Here is a 19591-nt window from a genome sequence, read left to right as displayed (position 1 = left end):
GTTCTGAAATAATAAAGCGCGTTAAAATCCTTTTATCCCTGTAAAACACAGCTTCCACCTATTTGCCTTGGCTTTGAAAGAGTTACGGTGTTCAGTACATAATTTCATTGTAAGCACGTCGCCTGGAGCGCTGTATAAATAGTAGAGACGAAATTCAGTGCGTTCATTTCTTCAAATAGCAAGTTGTATGAAAACCACCGTAAAGCAGGGATGTAGGTACTTACTTGTATGGGTAAAGATAGCCTTGAACAGCCTTTATTTAAAACTTTCAGGGACTTTCAGTGAAGGTAGGTAGTGTAGGTACTTAGTGGATGTTGAAAAAGTCGACTAATGCACAGACATTACCATACATACATTTATGTGAACATCAATTAATATGCTTCCCCAACAAGTCTGGCTAGAGTAGAGAGCCGATGTAAAAAAAAAACTCAGTAAAACTCATTTATTTCTGTAAGTAGGCTTTAAAAAAGCACTTTTACACGTCCCAGTATTAACACTACCACTGCTTCAGGACAATAAATGGGCCAGTGCTGAGAAGAAGCAGCGCAAGAAACTCGATGCGATGATGATGATGATGACGTTGATGAGGTCGCAAGTAATCTATTTATTAAGATGGGCGTAGCATAGGCTCCCACTGCCGATTTCATTTGGCCTGTGTAGCGCAGCGGTTCCCGAAAGGTGGTCCGCGGAACCCTGGGGTTCCGTGGAAAGGCCGCAAGGGTTCCACGAATATTATTCCACGTTTCGTGACCGACGTTGTTCGCGCGCACCGACTTGTTTACGCACAAGGGTGGGGCAGGGCGTGCGGGCGGAGTAGTACGGGGGTTCCGCTAGGAAAAGTATAATCAATTAGGGTTCCTTGGCAAAAAAAAATTGGGAAACCCTGGTCTAGCGCATTGGTGACCTGCCACGCGATGACTGCACCAGATACCTAGTCTGCTAACAGAGAGAGATGGCGGGAGATTACAACCGATTTGAACAACGCCTCAACGTGACCACGACCGCTCTGCCAAGAGCGAAACGAATAATAAGAAGTCTGTGAAATATAGACACAGACTTTAATATCTTACTTACGTCAAGAACCTACTGTTTCAATCACACCTCAATTGTGGTTAACGTTGTTCCTTTCGATTATAACGCGCGTTGCGCATATTCAACTTTGTTGTGTTTTAATACGTGATCTGTGAACCAGCCGAACCCGCCTGAAATGTACAGGACATTTTCATAATCTCGCAGGGATCAAGTACAGTAAAGCTTGAAGGTATGATTATTACCTACGTGTTCTTATTAATACTTTTCATGAAGTAACGTTTTTTACCGAAAGATTTTAGTCAGATAATACAGTCCTTTGGGCCATGGGCAAACACTTTATTTAAGAATTGAAACTCTACCTTGTGGTTTTCGGAATGTGAATGAAGTGCGAACTGAATTACAAAACGTTCTAAAATTAGCGTTTTACGTCTGAAAAGTTGATTTTTCAGCTCAATCACTTACTTCCGAACATACCTCCAGACGGTACCAACAGCTGGTGATTCACGGACATGATTAACTTCCTAGACACCGTGGCCATGTGGGTTTCACGAAAACATTCAATTTTACGAGTAAACCAATAATCTCGCAAATTCCCGATTTTTGCTAATTCGTTTATAATAGTGTGCTGGTTAACGTCAGATAGCCGTAAAAACGTTGTCTGGGATACTTCATGTCGAAGTTAATGTGACGAAAGAATGATAGCATCATTGTTCGGCTCGATGGTTCCCTAGTCTGCTTAGGGTATAACGGGCTTTTTATGGTGTAAACAGATTCATTATGCAGTAACAGTGTAGGTTAGTAATCTGCAGTCGGCGCGCGATTCTGCCGGGAGAACTCGCACTGACGATTTTCTTTTTTTAATCACTTCGCGTTCGGCCAGTGTTTTGTGTTAATGAGTGATAGGTGTGTATTATCTGTGGTTTATTTTTTTCTAAGTAAAGTATTGAATGTTAGTTGCTACTGTAAAAAATAATTAAAAGAATAAAACGTATTTTAGGGAACCTGAAGAAATGAACTTGAAGCTGAATAATGAAATTCAAGTATCGCAGCAAATCCCGCAAATCAAAAAGTTGGAAAGTTCCGTAAAGGTAAATTGTTATCATAAGTATTTTTGAAAGTTAATTAACTTAAAACTATTATAGGGAAAATGAAGTTTAAGTAGAGAAAATGTAAAAGTTTTCAGGTTGATTTACTTGTAAATGTTACTTCTTTTCTTATCTTTGTTATTCTGAATGTAAAATTATTTATTATCAAAACATCTAAGAAATTATTATGAGAAGTTTACTGTACCTATAAAGGTAGTACATACCTAATTAAGCTAAGTTCAAGTGTGTTCCCATCGTACATACTTAATCTACTTATTTAACAGTCAGGAGAATATTTACCTAATTTCAAAAGTTATTGTAAGATCTTTCATGAAGCTTACAAAGCTTTTAGATATTACTCAATCTAAGCGTGGGTCCTGAATATTTTTGAAGATACATAATTATTTGCAAAGTTTGAAGCAGTTTCACAGTTTTGTTGCTTCCGTATGGCAGTTAGTTCCTTAACCTCGATAGTAGCCTGTAGTAAATGATAGTAAAACAGTCCAAATGTTATGGCGTTGTACTCGTAACTCTGGTCGTTGGGAGATGTGATGTGGTTCAGTCAAAATTTCGCAAGATGTGATGCAACAAGATGATTATAACCATTGTTAATCCAGTCTTGCACCAAATGCACCAGTGTGCATGTCGTTTTGTTCCAAATAATGGTCTAGCTAGGTAAATAAGAAGTGATAAGTTTGAGTAGTTCACTTTTTTATTGGTGACAGCCACACAAGTAAATGCTACGACTGAGGTAGGTAAATTACAGTAGCGTGTGTCTGGCATAATAAGTATAAGCTGAATTGTAAATAAACTAATAAAAAAATCGAATTGCCTAAGGCGGGAATCGAACCCACGATTCAAGCATTAAATCAAGCCTTAGGCAGTTCGATATTTTCAAGTTGTTTATTTATAATTTAGTTTGAGAAGCGACTCTCACCGCTAAGAAATTTTAAAAACTTTATTTTATCTAAAATGCAATGAGGTTAATCGTTTTACCAGATATAACTAGATCACCTACTTACTTACCTAAGAAAATATTTAAAAGCATGCAGCTATCACCATTAACAGTACAAGATATTGTTTTGGAAAATAGCGGCGTACACTTACCTACTGTAGGTACCATTACAGTGAGATATTGCGAATAACCTCCTTATTTATTATACTACATAATAATATTCGCACGTGCAGTCGTTCCATCCTTTATATTCTCCGGATGCAACTCGCTTCTACTTTGAAATAAGAAGAAATTGGGCCTCAGATGGCTTTCTTATATGGATATTGGCAATAATTGAGAGCTTTCACAATCTTTAGTGATTGGATATTTTTTTTGTGTGTTTGGTTCCATAAACAAACAAGTACCTACCTGGTATCCACATCTAAAGGCACATTGTTAATGCACCGTACTTTTAAGAATTATTTTAGTCTTAAAATAATAATTAATTTGGATTTTATTTGAGGATGACTGTATAATATTATCTTTAAACAAACGTCATCTACAGACTCGCTTTTGAAGTCACAAATTCAGTAGCTAATTTTCTTATTGAAATTGCGTATCCTTGATCAGAGATGTCAAACTGTTTGATCGTTGGAAGTTTGATATCACTTCTTGTATTAAACTGAAACAACATTAAATAATGTGCTACTATTTTTTGGCCATTGAAAATATCAGTATTTTCTATCTTCTATCACACGATAATTGGGGTCTCACTTGGCGACACGTGGAAATTTTTCAGATTTTCCTCGATAGGTAGATATTCTTCCTTAGTAGTTCCTTCCTTCCGTTGTTTAGTTTTTCTATTATGTATATGACTCAAACTCTAAACTACCTTAGTAGCGCAAGGAAAATCTTTATGTTCCCTAAATGTATTAGCACCTATTTGATCTTGTTTACTGATGAACGATACGTTTTTGCATGATATAACTTTGGTGTTCAGTCCAAAGTTGAGCACCCCTGCCTCATGATCGGATCCAGGAATATCCCGCGGTTGGCCCGATGATTGAATCACGGTTCATGATTGACGGCCGATGGAGCTCCCGTGGGATGCCGATCCAATAACGCATTAATGACATCTCAGAAACATATTGGGCAATACACGAGTAGTACCTACAAGCTTATTGGTTTTTAGTCCCTGGCTACTGGAAGAGTCATAGATAAGAATATGTACACGTAGAGAGAGAGCTGCCTTTTAAAAATATGTTTACGTTCGAGAAATTCGGCATTTATAGAGATATTTTTTTCTCCAATTTTGTCCTTCCTACTATCCTACTAATATTTTAATTGTGAAAGTTCTAACATGCTAAGATGGATGTTTGTTACTCTTTGTGCAAAAGGTTGGACCCGGTTTGTTCCATGTAACGGAATTTAAGTTAGTAGTGCGAACTTGTCCTTGAAAACTGTTCCCTTCCTATTAAATTCTTAAGCTCCAATCGGCAATTCCAAACAACAAGCTTCTGGCCCAATGAAGCTCACAATTTCATCCACGACAAAGTAAATATACTCGGCAAACTTTGATTCCGAAATGAGCACTTTAAAGTTAGATGCGCAAAGTCAGAGGGACTAATTTATTTGGCAACTTGTTAAACTACGAAATTGATTTATTTGGAAGCTGTGGCGAATTAGCTGCTTGTTGCTGCGTATGAAATCACAACTTTCATTTATAAAATAGGTAACGCTTTAATTACCTATGTTGATTGATGAACGTCCAATATTTACCTTGATTGAAAATGTAGGTAAGTTTCAAGCCTAATTTTCCTTTCATTCGTAGCAATCAAGACTAGGTACGTACCTAGAGCCTATAAAAGAGCACTGTAAGTTGAGTAATTATTCGCCAGCCACCAGTTAATGAGGATAAAATGTCTAATGCAAAAAAAGCAGCAGAAAGGAAAACGTACCGTAAGTTTATAGAAAACAGCTTGTACCGTGGGGTTAGAGGTTCTAAACAGTGGAAGGGTCTACCTACAAGTACATATTTGATTGTGCGTATAAAACCGCCAAATCAGTACTACCACTATAGCTGTACAATCAGTACCTATTCGTATAGTTAAATAAAAAAAAAAGGTACACTGAGAAAATTATCTTGATGAAGGCAAGTTCATTAGTAAACGATAGGCAGCGTAGCTAACGCTGATTCATTAGAACATTTTCTCACCTCTGCGATTTCATTTCTCAGAAAACCTTGATCTAAGTAACAGAATTGGAGCCTGTAGATGTAGATACAGCACTAAATATTTAATACAGATTGATTCTGTGATTCAATTACCATAAACCAAAACCGACCGTCAGGTCGGAACGTACCTAACGAATCTGTCTATAATTATGCTTTCAATTAATGTTATTGAATTACACGTGCCGTGCACGTTATCACTAAAATCCATTTACACGCAGTTTCAAATGAACTCGTTAGCCGTGTTATTTCAATTAATTAATTTACTATCTCTATTTGTTGATCATTCAGGTTTAGTTACTTAATTACATAAGATTTTTGTCCACTTCACTATCCTCTCTTACAATAGTCCATTCATAACGAGACAAATCCCAAGTAGCTAATCTGAAGATAAATCCTTCTTAAATAGTAGTTGACTTGAATGAGCCTATCAAATTAATACTGGTTGATGACAGCATGACATAATCGCTTCCATACAGCTTTGAGATAGTAAATAATCTATTTCAGAATTTCGTTATGCCCCTAGTTTGAAATAGGATTATTGTTATTGAATTATCAAATTTCACTTGAACTAACAAAGCTACGGACAGTTGATTGAACACACAAATTTTAGCAATTTGCTATGTTCGAGTAGACAGCAATAGTTTCCAGTTCAACTACTTCACCTTATTACCTGGAGTAGTTTGGTTTGTTGACCGGGGTATTCCCTGTTTGTACAAACATTATTCGAGGCTTTTATATTGATTGGGTTACGGTAGGCTATTGGGTAATAAACGAAAACGCTATATCGGATAATAATATCCATCAGTACACTTTGTATGCGATACACACGGGCCGTAATGACGTTAAGCGGCGTGATAGAGCTCAAAGTAAAAACGTGTGTACACAGGCGGGGTAAAGCAATTAGACCATAATTGGGATCCTTTGTTGATGACAACACGTCTCAATATCTTTCTCCTATTTTTAGAATGTTTTTAAAAGCATTTATACCTACACAGATAACAATGTGATGGATGAAAAAATTTGGAATAGGTACCTTTTTATTTGATTTATTTTTGATCGCAATCCCAACCCCAGTGCCCTAAAGGTCACCTGTTGAAAATCAGCGTCGTAACATCACGCACCCACGACTATAATTGCTGAGTTAGGGACATTTTTGGCACAATTTGTCTTTTACGAGCAAAATATATTTGAAATATTTTGTGTTCCAAACGAAAAATACTATTGGTCTAATCGACCTACGCCAAGCTCTTTTGTACCTTAGATATACCTAAAAAAAAAAAATTTCTCGTCTAAACATTCATAGGTTGTTTTCTTACCTAATTCTTCTTCCCACAGGAAGAACGCCGCCGCACCGGTCGCTACATCGCCATCCTCGTGGGAATCTCTCTCTTCCTCCTGGCTCTGTACCACGCATGGGTGCGCAGGATCCCCATAGTGGCCAGCCTGGTGGTGCCCGCGCTGATCATGTTCGTGTATGTGGCCTGGGTGCTGTATACCGCTGCGAGGGATAAACACAAAGTGAGTGACAGGAATCTTATGGAATTTGTGCCTTCATTCATCATAATCGTCTTTTCAACCACAGGACGTCGACTGCTGAACATAGGCCTCCCCCAATGATTTCCACATCGCCCGGTCGGTAACGTCCTGCATCCAGCGCTTTCTGCTACCTTTATGAGGTCTTCGGTCTTCGGTCCACCTTGTGGGTGGACGTCACATATTATTGAAATTCCGTAATCGTTAATGCATAGCAGATTTTAAGTAATTCCTCTTTTTTGGTCACTATGATTAATTAATTAATCAAATTATGATATTTTGGTCCTAAATAATAATTGACATTGGCAAAATCTAATAATAATAGGTACTCCTATAGGACTATGAGTGTTTTGTTGGCACTTGATTTGGATTTACGTGTCAGAAGTTTAACGCTCAGGATTAAAATTAGGCTAAAAGTGGGTACCTAATTAATGAAATTAGCATTAACAGGGTTCACTCTGTGGAATGAAACAGGCACAATTGCTTTAGTGGCTGTATTTCACTGTCCCAATTCGAACAGACAATTTATGTTTACGATGCCTCAACGCGAATTACACCTACTTACAAATTAGCGCACGGCTCAATCAAAGTGTTAATTATAACATCAAAGTAAACGATAGTCTTTAGCGAACGCCCGTAATTAAAACGCCAAAAATACACAATTGAAAGTGAGAATGAACCAGATAATGATAGGGATGGATGATCAAAGCGTCTGAGGCCTTTTGGAAGTCCGAGACTGTGCATTTGTGGTATTGATGAGTGAGAATGAATCATTTGTTGAGTGAAAAAAGAACAGTGAAATGATATTACGACTTGGAGTCGAGTTTAGAGCGTCATTTCTAATACGAGCTTATAAAATACATTCATTTAAAGTTTAAACGCACACACACATAAGATCGTTGCGTTATTATAGGGCTTTCCTACTCCATATTTCTTCCAAACGATTCTTTTAAAAGAAGAGAAGTGTACTAAGAATTTAATATTTATTTCAGAACATAGGTAGATAATATCAATTCCTTCCGTTTCATTTGTAGGTACATAAGTAACTAGGAATATAACGAAGCAATCACGAAAACGAGTTACATCGTCTGCAATAGCTGGTACATTATTTTAGGAGTTCAGTTCAAAATATTGATAAATAAAGTTCATAAGAACTTGGGCACGTTCAAGCGAATAAGAACTCGCTTCACTGAACGGTTTACTTACCGTAAACCTTAGAGCCTTATGGTGTCTTCATATAAATAGCCCACTGAAAGGTGCACTTAATTACACGGGTTTTAGTTTAACCCGGTTTAACCCTCCACGACTCCACGTGTATGTTGGGGCGGCGAGTTAACTATATTAACGCGAATTCGGTTAACTGACATGTTGGTTCCATGTCAAACACGGTTCCGTGTTAATTCCGATAAACAAACTAATAGTACCTTCTATCTAGGGCATAGTATTTCCCTTGAAATGGTAATTTGAAAGGAAGGTCACTGACTGAATTAAAGCGACACTTCTCGAAATTTTGCCAGCCTTTGTGTTCAGGAACTCAATACAACTCGTAAAGCCTTAAGGCACGAGTGAGCAGACATGTTTTGGGCAAGCTTTCTCTACCAGAGAGCGCATCTGCACTTCCTGATTGTTATCAAGAGAAAGCTAGTCCACCTTTTTACCCGACTACGGCAAAGCAAAAGGAGGGTTATGATTTTTTTAAGGTGATGGCGAAAAGAGGCAGCTGTTTTTGTCAAGTAAAATACTTATCATGTTTTTAACAAAAGGAAACACAAAACTATATTCACTGTTGTCGCTAGTATTAATGAGCTCATCCACGTTTGTAGATCGCACTGATTGCAAACAAAGCTTTGTTTCGCCAATCCTTAATGAATGGAAGATGAACATAATATTCGTTCGTATATATGCTATCGTAACATGCTTTGTCGTTTTGTGTTATTTGCTAATTGCTAACTGATAAAATTGATTCTTCCTACAAATAAGACTATTCAGACTATTGAATTTCAGTGTTTAATATGGGAGGCAAACCATAGGTTACTATTAAATTATATTATTATCTTAACATGTTCTCTTATTTACCGCCAGGACTGGTGACGAAAAAAATCTTGTACTCTTTTGACCTTTCCTCTAAATCTAATAGCTCTGTTAATGAATTTATCCCGCTTTTGCTCAGTAGAAATATTTGAATACTAACAATCTGCTTGAACAAAAGGTGAGCTGTCTATCTGGATAATATCTAGACCAGATATTCAAACTTTTTTATCGGTGCTGCAAACTCTATGGCTATGGCTGGCATGGCTAAAACTTTTTTTACGATACTGCGGGGTTTATCACACATTTATTTACGGTTGTTTCAACCAAACCTGGATTAGCGCAGAGGACCTTTGTCCTTTGTCCAGCATTGGACGTCGTTTGGTTGATATTAATGTTATTGGTGACAAAAATCCGAATGTCCAAATATTTGTAGACTATGGCAAATGGGTCGATATTACATGACAATTTTGGGGTTAATCGTCAGAACGTGCGATTGCGAACGATTTTGTTGTAAAATTACTGAAAAATGTAATAAGTGCAAACTGACTGAGTAGGTATAATTAACTGATGGCCAGTAGTAACCCACCAGTGTTTACTTAATGGGATCAGCTGGTTCTCTATCCAGTTTACAATCTGTAGCAAAAATAGCGATACTACGCAGTGCCATTGATGCCAACCGACAGTTTGTTGATGTTCTGTTCAATCAAGAGCTAATTTATGTTACTTGAGTCATACAGAAGTAAAAATACTTTCTGTAGTATATTTTAGTGGGTATTTAAAGTTAGGAAATGACAAAGAAGAAGCTCTAATGAGTATTACTCATGCGCATAAANCGCATCAATTTTAATTTGCCCACTCGTTTCGTTTCAAACTGTGGAGCACCTAAGTAGTTAATTAAAGGTCAGGTTTAAATCGTGGTACCTAATGGTAATACCTACTAAGGCTGAGTTGTACCACCTAATTTTGACAGTAACTATAACGATAACCGGTGTATTTTGTATAGAGTTTGACAGATTTTTGACGATTGTTAAAGTTAAAGTAAGATGCAGGTGCAATCCAGCCTTAATCTGCTAACGATTGGTACTAATCGTATACATCGATCATAGATTTTTTAATTTAGTTTTATAAAGTCGCATACATTCTACGCATGCATTTTGTATAGTTAGTATAGTATAGAAAATAAAATAACTTTTAATTTTAAAACATACTAAGTAGGTTGAATATTTGTGAGCTAGTGTAATAAAAGTCCCATTTTCAATATTATAATACCTACGGTACTCTAGAACTTTCTCAAGTTTCAAGTTGTTTGATCGCTTTAATAAATCAAGGTTTCCCGGCTGTCCGGTAACTTACACTTGTTACTAAGAAAGTTTCACCACTTTGTCTAAAGGTACTACTTATACTTGTACATTATACCGGATATAAAGTACAGTTGAGCAAAAACTTAAATAGTGAATTTAGAGTATGTTTTTTTTGTTGAAGATAGCAATTTTCATCCAAAAAATTTTAGTAAGTAATCCTATAATTCCATTACATTTAATTTAAAATTATCACAACAACACACTATACTGAAGAATAGGATAAGATATATTTATACGTGCTATCAGAGCTAATGCCCTTTTACCCCCCAAAATCAACTTGTTGTAAAATCTAAAAAGTTTAACAGGTCCTTAAAATATTATATTTTTGTTCGCAAAAATATTATTGTTCTGTTTTGTAATATTTTGTTTAACATATTTCACATTTGGGTTTTTGTTTTTAACGAAAACAATTCATAGCGATCAATAAACCTGTATGGAAATTTAACCAAACAGCCCAAAGCGTTGTAAGGTTTTCACTTATTAGGATTCCGTACCTTAAAAAGTTAAATCAACCCTTTGAAATCCATCTGTCTGTTAGTCGTTCAAGACCCTTTTTTCAGAGACGCATGGAGACGTGAAACACTTAAGTAAGTCTACGTTTCCTTGGAGATTTGAATAACTTACTCAATACTGTCTTGGATTGGAATGCCCTAAAGTCTAGGCTGTACTATAGCACTAGAATCGAGAAATGTTGTATTAAAATTCTTATTGCTTAAAGTGTTGCACATAATGGTCAAACTTGACCTTCATTGGTTGGTTTTTTATGGCGGTCAAGCTGTAGATCCTGGCTACACAGAAGTTGCAGTGGTGGGAACGAGAGGTGGGAATAGTCCCGTTACACGGTCACTTCAATCATACTTACCTACTTTCAGGTAAAGTTAAAACGAAAGATAACAAGTGGGTCATAGCAGGAAGTCCTAAAATAACACCGACGTAAGATTTATGTATACCTAAATGTTCAAGAAAAATTCTTAACGAAACTTTTATTTAAAAAAATATCAAGTTACAGGACCGTACCACGCAAAACAAGGTGAAGAGCCGGAGTCTTCGCAAAGAAAAATGTTATTATCTTGTTAACGTTTACTACGAAATTCCAGCGTCTGCAAAAAGCGTGTAGGAAGCATTGAGTTATAATGTACTACGTACTAGAGAAGACATGTCAACTAGACTGTTTCTGGCACGTAAATAGGTCCACGGACCGAAATTCAATTAGTATGTGCTCAGCGGTTGCTGTGACAACACGCTTGAGTGCAGTTTTGTTTTTTGAAATATGCCATCCTATAGACGAAAATACTGTTCAAATAACTCCAGATACATATTAAGTAAAAATCAAGGAATGACTTTTTACCATTAAGTTGTACATTTATGCACTTTAAAACACTAATTTAATTTTAATTTGTTAATTACAAGGCGTCACCGCGGCGGCAGCCATTTTACGAAAATTTCAAAGAATAAAAATCGCAGACTTGACACTGACGCATAAATTAGTATACGAAAGGAAGGTTAAATACAGCAATAAAAAGATTTTTTTAAAGATTATAAGCACTTTGTATTGCACAAATTACTAATAGTCCCGTCCAGCCCCTTGTGTTAAGCTAAATAAGCTTGGGTTACGGGTGGGCTCACACAATAGTCGTGCGGCATCATGGATCAAACTTGTTTGAATCTCACTGCTGTTGTTCGTATGCGACTGGTTAGTTAGTAAATCACCCTAATTATTGACACCTAGCTCACGAGATAGGCTAAAATTATAATAATTGTACAGTGTGTCTGGTCACCAGTGTCCGACCCGTTAGGGCGCAGTAATATGATCAATTTAATCGACAAATCCAGTATTAAAAAATTACAGCTATTTTAATTTTTTTAGTTTCTGAGTCCGGATGGATTCATTTATTTACCAAATCTACCGATGTACAGGACCTATGAGTATAAAAGTGATTCGTTCGACAGCTGAAAAAGTAAGCAATACGTTGTCATCAAAAGCTTCCATTTAAATTTCTTAGAAACACTTGGTAAAAAAAATGATGCTTCTTTTTAGATTTTTCAATGTTACAAAAAACTAGAAAGTTTTACATTTTTAGATGCACTAAGTCATTACCTAAAAACTGATATACCTTGGCTTTAAATCAACTAGTCTAGGTGCTAGCTACACAGGAGATGCAGCGGTGAAAAGGAGAGGTGGGAATAGTCCCGTAACTTCTACCTCACAGCTATTATACGTGTACTCAACCACTGAGATAGTTAACAATAGAGACAATAAAATAACTGAAAGTTTCTGACTTTCAGTTATTTTATTGGTTCTGGAGTGAAGGCGTGGGTCATCCCTAGCTTTGTTCCTACCGTGACGAGTGGGAATTTTTCTAAAATCTCAAGATGGACTGACTGAAGATAGCAGGAAGACGCTGGGTGCAGGCCACTATCAACTGGGCGATGTGGAAATCATTAGAGGAGGCCTTTGTTCAGCAGTGGACGTCCAGTAGCTAAAATGATGATGACGATGTTTCCTTACAGTATCCAATTCAATAGGCAGAAACTAAACGTAAACGAAGTGTCGCCTCTGTAATGGTATCATTATCTATAACTCATAATATTTCGTGCGCTGTTGGATGACAGTTTTAAACTAGAGATGGGTAATTTTTTTATCGAATTAGAAAATACCAGTTAACGATTCTCAAGGCGATTATCGATTACATTAGATTTTAATCGGGAAGAAAAATAATTAATGGCTTAAGCATCAGTATGAAGCCCATACGCACTTGTAGCACAAGTAACACGATTAGCCTCAGTCCCCTCAGTTGTGAATTCGGAATCGCCAGTTGTAATTTTAAAATCGCATCACAGAGTGAAGTACCTAACTAACATCAAAAAACGGCAGAGCGCAGTGATTTCGAATGTTTCAACTGCTACGTTTTGTCACTTGTCTAGGAGGGCTAATTTTAGTCTAAGGGAGGGGAGCTTAGATTACATTACAGGAAACGCACAATATAATAAAAGAAAATAATGTAAGTAGCTGAACCTTTTTGCTATGAACACCATGAAAATTTAACACAATTTAGCCGATTTGTTTATTTTCACAATCGTTTCACAATGTCTATTATGAGGCGACCACAGGAACGTCACTATTCGTGCAATCCTATCAATGAAGTACGACATTTTCTGGTGCAGATTTTATCGCCATAAATTATGAAACTTGATAGTCATGGATTTGACTGACAGCTGTCCGTCAAATTCCCGCCCCGCACCCCGCACTGTACATATTTTGTTCGCGATGTCTGTTCTATACGTAGTAATATTACTTCAATGGTAGGAAGGCACTTTGTTTGAATTGCAGCAAACTGGACTTTCGCTAGGTAACACGGCAGATTAAGGCAGTAAGTAATTTCCCTCGTTTATTCAGTGTGAATAAAGTCCAACAAAGTATTTGATAATAAAATATCCTTTATTTTGCTTTAGTTTCACAAAAAACAATTCTCCCGTGACTGACACTGTTGATGACATGACAATTTTCTTCTTTTTTATTTCTTTTTAGTATTAAACACAGTGAAATGCACATTTATTCCAAAACTAGAATCAATTACTTGTTTTAAATATTGGAATACTTATTTACCTAATTTAAAAGTAATTTACGGAATTAAATATGATGTGTCATAAACTCACAAGGCTATGGTTTAGTAAATACCTACATTGTTCTATTAATGCCTTCTCAAGAAGACCTCTTCAACATGATTTTAAACTTGCCTACCAAGACACAAGTAAGTAATATTAGCTTATTTCGTTCGTTTGTTTCAGCCAAATGACTTCCATTGCTGGACAAAGGCAGGAGGTCTTCCATAACGACAAAGGATTTCCATAACGATCGGTTCTGCGCTGCCCGCATTAGCTTGTTTAGGAGTGCCTTTTTATTTACTTTAAAAGTGATAGCCATACCTAAATAAAATGTTTGAGTGTGAGTTTACTTACTGCCTCTGTTTATACTGTGTCCGCCATGGAACAGATGAAGTGTGGGCGTCATTAATAAACTCGCCATCGCTTTTCAAACTTTATTCAGTATCAAAAGCAACAATTAAAAGGATCCCATTTTATGGCTGACAAGAAATTAATTGCGTTCATCACAGTCTCGTTAATTTGGCGTACTTACTTAAATGTTTCAAAAGATCAATTTAATTTTGAAATAGGTAGCTTTTTTTTATTAATGTGAAATGTTGAATATTTTGGTTAATAAAATGTTTGAATGTGAAGAATGATGGAATGGAATAATATCGAAATAAAAATGTTTTTGAAATGCTTTCGTAGATGTACCTAAGCGTATTTTATTAAATTACTAGCTTTCCGCCAGCGGTTTCGCCCGCGTGGACTACATATTTTTGTCCAAAATAAAATGTAGCCTATGTTACTCGTGGATAATGTAGCTTTCGAATGGTGAAAGATTTTTTAAAAACGGTCCAGTAGTTTTTGAGCCTATTCATTACAACCAAAAAAACAAACAAACAAAGTTTTCCTCTTTATAATATTAGTGTAGATAAAATGTTGGAATTTTTATGAATTCTTGGGTAAAAAAATGAAATAAAACACATTGAGATTTGAAAAAAGAATTGGCGCAATACGTCGAAAAAAAAAACTTTCAGATCACTTGTAAAACTTCTTATCAAACCAAAAATTAGAGATTGGGTTGGACTTGGCACAGTTTTAATATCAGTAATGTTTTGAACCTATTGACGGTTAATTTATTAAAGTATCCAGTATCCGGCATCTGTTATAACGATATGAACTTTGTCTGGCGCTCAGATGTTTATTTTCTTCGCAACGTAAGCTTATTGTTTACGAAAATCAAATTACAACACTGAGTTCGTGGAGGAACAAAGTCAAGTGCGCCATTAATAATGTTCATTGTTTATAAAGAAATGTTTTCGAGAGTCGTAAAGTTAGGTACTCAGAAAAGACAATGCCGGAAATTGGCGTCTTTTTTTTTTCGCGCGGCCATCGACCAATTCTTGTTATTTGATTACAAAATAGTGTAATAAACCAAACTTACTATGACATGCATACCTCTAAACTCAGTCTGAACTGAGTTATGAGCATTAGAAGTTTGATGATTTTCATATTTGATTTGCTTTTTGCGCGCAAGTTTTGTAAGAAATTGCAACAAAATAGTGACATTGATGTGTAAACAAACAATACCATCCATTGAAGGCTCCAGACATCAGTGTGGAGCAGAATCAGCGCAATAAAAAAATAGCGCAATATTTTGTTGCAATTTATTTTTATTTTATTTTATTTATTTGGGAAATCAACGGCGATACATTATGGTAATATTATACATTAGTATTGAATAAAACTTACAGCTAATTACAGATTTCCACAGAATATCATATTGAGTTGGAAATGCAAATTAAAAATAATAAAATAAATTATGCTGACACTAAAACATTAAATGAAACACAAAACATATACACATTATGCTCCTTGTGTGTTTGTGTGTGTGTGTGTGTGTGTGTTCGTGTGTGTGTGTGTGTGTGTGTGTGTGTGTGTGTGTTTGGCCCACCCACTGATCAGGCATCTTTTAGCACTTTAATGGCTTGTAACCTAAATTTTACCTTGCTATAGGTAAATAGGTCAATCTCGCTGAAGTACTGGTTATACACTCGCGGCAAACGTGATAGCGGTGCATTGCTCGCGTATCTCGTCTTGCAGTGCGGTACATTGAAAAGAGGACGTGGTTGGCGGCGCGATCGGGGGGCCGGAACGCAGTAAGATACTCCTTCCACAAGCTCAGGGCAGTCCACCCCACCGCGTACTATGTCGTACAACAGGCAAGCATCAGTCAATTTGCGTCTATCCTCAAGGGTCAGTAAACCATACTGTTTACAGTTGTCACTATAAGTCGGTAATGTGGGTTTACGAAGACGGTAATTAAGGTGTTTAATAAAAAGTTTTTGAATCCGTTCCAAGCGATCCCTGTGTATAGCATACTGTGGAGACCATATTGCACTAGCGTACTCCAGAACGCTGCGGACGTAAGCATAATAAACAGTTTTGAAGGTATGCTCGCTGGAGAATGCCTTACATGATCTCATGACAAAGCCCAGGCTTTGGAAGGCTTTATTAGCAGTCCTGTCTATGTGATCAGACATTAGCATTTTTGCATCTAGATAAACACCCAAGTCTCTTACCACCGTTGATCTACGTATTGGTACGCCATTAAAATTATATGAGAACACTGTTGGATTGCGCCTACGTGTAAAAGTAATACATTCACATTTATTTATATTGACAGTTATATTGTTTTCCGTATAATAGTTGAATAAAGAGTCCAAGTCATGTTGCATTAAAATACAGTCACGATCATTTTGTATTTTATAAAAAATTTTTTTGTCATCGGCATACATTAGGTGTTTTGTGTATGTGAAACAATTTGTAATATCATATACGTATACGTTGTAAAACAATGGTCCCAGGTGCGAACCCTGGGGAATGCCAGTGGGTACACCCACAAAATCTGACCTGTAACCTCCCATCACTACAGCCTGCGACCGATTATTCAAATACGACTTGACCCACCTAAGGAGATNCATTAGGTGTTTTGTGTATGTGAAACAATTTGTAATATCATATACGTATACGTTGTAAAACAATGGTCCCAGGTGCGAACCCTGGGGAATGCCAGTGGGTACACCCACAAAATCTGACCTGTAACCTCCCATCACTACAGCCTGCGACCGATTATTCAAATACGACTTGACCCATCTAAGGAGATCGCCATGTATTCCCAGATCCTGTAGCTTCTTCAAGAGAATGACGTGGTCCACACGGTCGAAAGCCTTTTCGAAGTCCGTGTAGACCACGTCAATCTGCCCACCTCCATCCATATTTGAAAGAACATAATTGGAGAAGCATGCTAAGTTTGTGACCGTTGACCGCTGTCTTAGAAATCCGTGCTGATTGACAGGCAGTCCCTTGCTAATGACTGGATATATAATATCGAAGACCATCTTCTCAAAAACTTTACTAACAGTGTTTAAGATGGAAATACCTCTATAGTTCTCGATATTAGTTCTAGAGGCTTTTTTGTGAATAGGAACTATATGAGCCTTTTTCCATATACATGGCATAATTCCTTCGTTAAGACACCTATTAAATAAAATAGCCAAGGGGAACGATAAGGTTTTAGCACAGTTGCGCCAAAATAAAGGGGGAACACCATCACATCCCGGTCCCTTTGATGTATCCAATGACTGTAGTCTTTTTTGGACGGCATCAGAAGATATGTGAATCTTTGATATAGCATCAATGGAGTTGCCAGCTACGTCTGGTTCGATAGATCTACTTAAAGGCTTGCCAAAAACACTTTCAAAGAAGCTGTTAAAAGCATCACATATAGCCTTGCCATCCGAAATCTTTTGATCCTTATATGTCATTTGTTTTGGATAGTTTGATCCTCCGCGCAAAGATTTAATATAACTCCAGAATGCTTTAGGTTGGAATCTAATAGCCTCTTCGGAGGACTTTGTAAAATTAGTGAAACATAATTCTTGTACGCGATGTTGTCTCTGACGCAAAAATGCGAACTCCCTGTAGTCCAGTAGGTTGCCAAATTTTTTCCATTTTTTATGTGCCTTATTTTTGAATAGTCCACATCTTTTTAAAGGTATAAAATAATCCCGTTAACCCTCCAGCTATGCTTATTACTGGTATTGTACAAAAAATATATGTCAAATTAAATTAAATATAAAATTTAATACTTTATTTCTAGTATCAACTTCTATAAAAGTTAAATTAACGTAGGTAATTTCGAGATTAACGATGAATAAAAATTACTAACAGGAGTATGAGACTTTCTAATGTACCTAACTAATTGTTTTATTTTTTACTCTAGACAACAAAACATCTTAAAACTATGTAGCAATAAAAAGCATATTCTTATCAATTTTCAACTGTAACAAATTATGACTACATTACGTTTACAGTGTATTTTTAGACTTAAAAATGTCCTCCATTATCCCCTTTTATGTACGGAGAGAGGTGAAAATTTTCAAATAAATTCCCCTCCGAAGAATATTCTTTATGCTGGAAATTTCAAGCTATCAGCGCGTCGTATTTTTTGTTGGTTGTCTAGATTTTTTAATAGTAAATGTACCTGAAAGAGGACGCCATATAGCATTAAGTACGCCTTTTACACTTCTTTATACTTTGACCGACTGGTCGTGTTTAGGTGAATATAATTCTTAAGCGTAATGGTGAACTCAAATGATTTTTTTACCAGATTCTAGTGAGGAATTAAGCCAAATTTATTCAAATTTTTGTAAAGGCTAGAAATTTTAATATCCCATTCTCATTACTTTTTGAACACCCCTCGTACATTAACTGCAACTTTGTTTTGCCAATGTACAGAATTTATTTCTGTAATTTACTTTCCATTGTTATGTACTTTCACAATTTTACATGAATTTACATCTACCTAAGCACCATCTGAAATTCTAAACCTCACTCAAAGCCATACCAAGTTACCATCACAATGAAAAACTTGTTACTTTACATTTTAAGTCGTTACATTAGCAGGGGAGACTTAATAAAAACACAATGGCATTCTGTAGAGTACAAAGTGTGTTATAAACAGAAATTTTCCGTGGAAAGTGCTACTTGTCTTTTAGTATCTGAATGTACACAATGCAGCTGTGTTTTGCTTGTGGTTTTGATGAATAGTGTATGAAGAAATTAACAAAGTAACTTTTACTTCAAAGTTTGATATGAGTCTGTCATAGAGTCTTTAAAACCAAACAGTCATTAAAGTAATTAATCTTTATCTATCTCCTATATTTATAAAAGCGAAAGGTCACTGATTGACTGACTCACTCATCACGAAATCTCCAAAAACTACAAGTGCTAGGAGTCTCAAATTTTGCATGGGGGTCCTTTTAGAACGTAGGTGCTCACTAAGACGGGATTTTGCAAAATTCAACCCCTAAGTTGGTAAAACGGAATCCACGCGTACGAAGTCGCGGGCAGCCGCTCGCGTCGTCATTGATAAATGTTTCTTTTAACCTACCTATCTACTGATTTTAGGCCTGATTAAACTCTCAGCCAAAAATAAGTCTGTAGTCTTCGAGGACTCTTAATTATACACGAGTGTGCTGTAATAAAAACCATTCATTTATAAAGTAACAAACAATATCCTAAGTTTGTTACTTTACTACGCATACCTACATAAGTTTAGCTTAAGTCATCTTTTGAGAACGAAGCCATTATTCTAAATAACTATTCAATGATAACATTAACGTCCTGAAAAAGTTCTAAAACATCCGCAATTATACTGATATTGGCATTTCTAAATTACACAAACCCAATTTACCTTAATTTTTACCCGAACCCTAACTAATCCAACTCC

At 36.4% G+C, this 19591-nt stretch overlaps 1 protein-coding gene across 2 annotated transcripts in view; it reads left to right on the top strand.

The window, feature by feature from the left end:
* Positions 1 to 1792: 1792 nt before the first annotated feature.
* Positions 1793 to 19591, top strand: part of LOC114360329 (uncharacterized) — a 33867-nt gene continuing 16068 nt past the window's right edge. Inside the window, exons 1-3 of one of the 2 annotated variants that reach the window (XM_028315013.1) lie at positions 1793 to 1935; positions 2013 to 2120; positions 6620 to 6802. In XM_028315013.1, the coding sequence (XP_028170814.1) occupies positions 2043 to 2120; positions 6620 to 6802 (261 nt within the window). In that variant the 5' untranslated portion in view covers positions 1793 to 1935; positions 2013 to 2042. The remainder of the gene's footprint in view (positions 1936 to 2012; positions 2121 to 6619; positions 6803 to 19591) is intronic. The other variant, XM_028315012.1, reaches the window with a different exon arrangement.

Source organism: Ostrinia furnacalis, unplaced genomic scaffold, assembly GCF_004193835.3.
Source record: "Ostrinia furnacalis isolate ACB-3 unplaced genomic scaffold, ASM419383v2 OfSCF4936, whole genome shotgun sequence".
NCBI lineage: Eukaryota > Metazoa > Arthropoda > Insecta > Lepidoptera > Crambidae > Ostrinia > Ostrinia furnacalis.
Note: the sequence above shows the minus strand (reverse complement) of the source record. Positions and strands in the feature narration are given on the sequence as shown.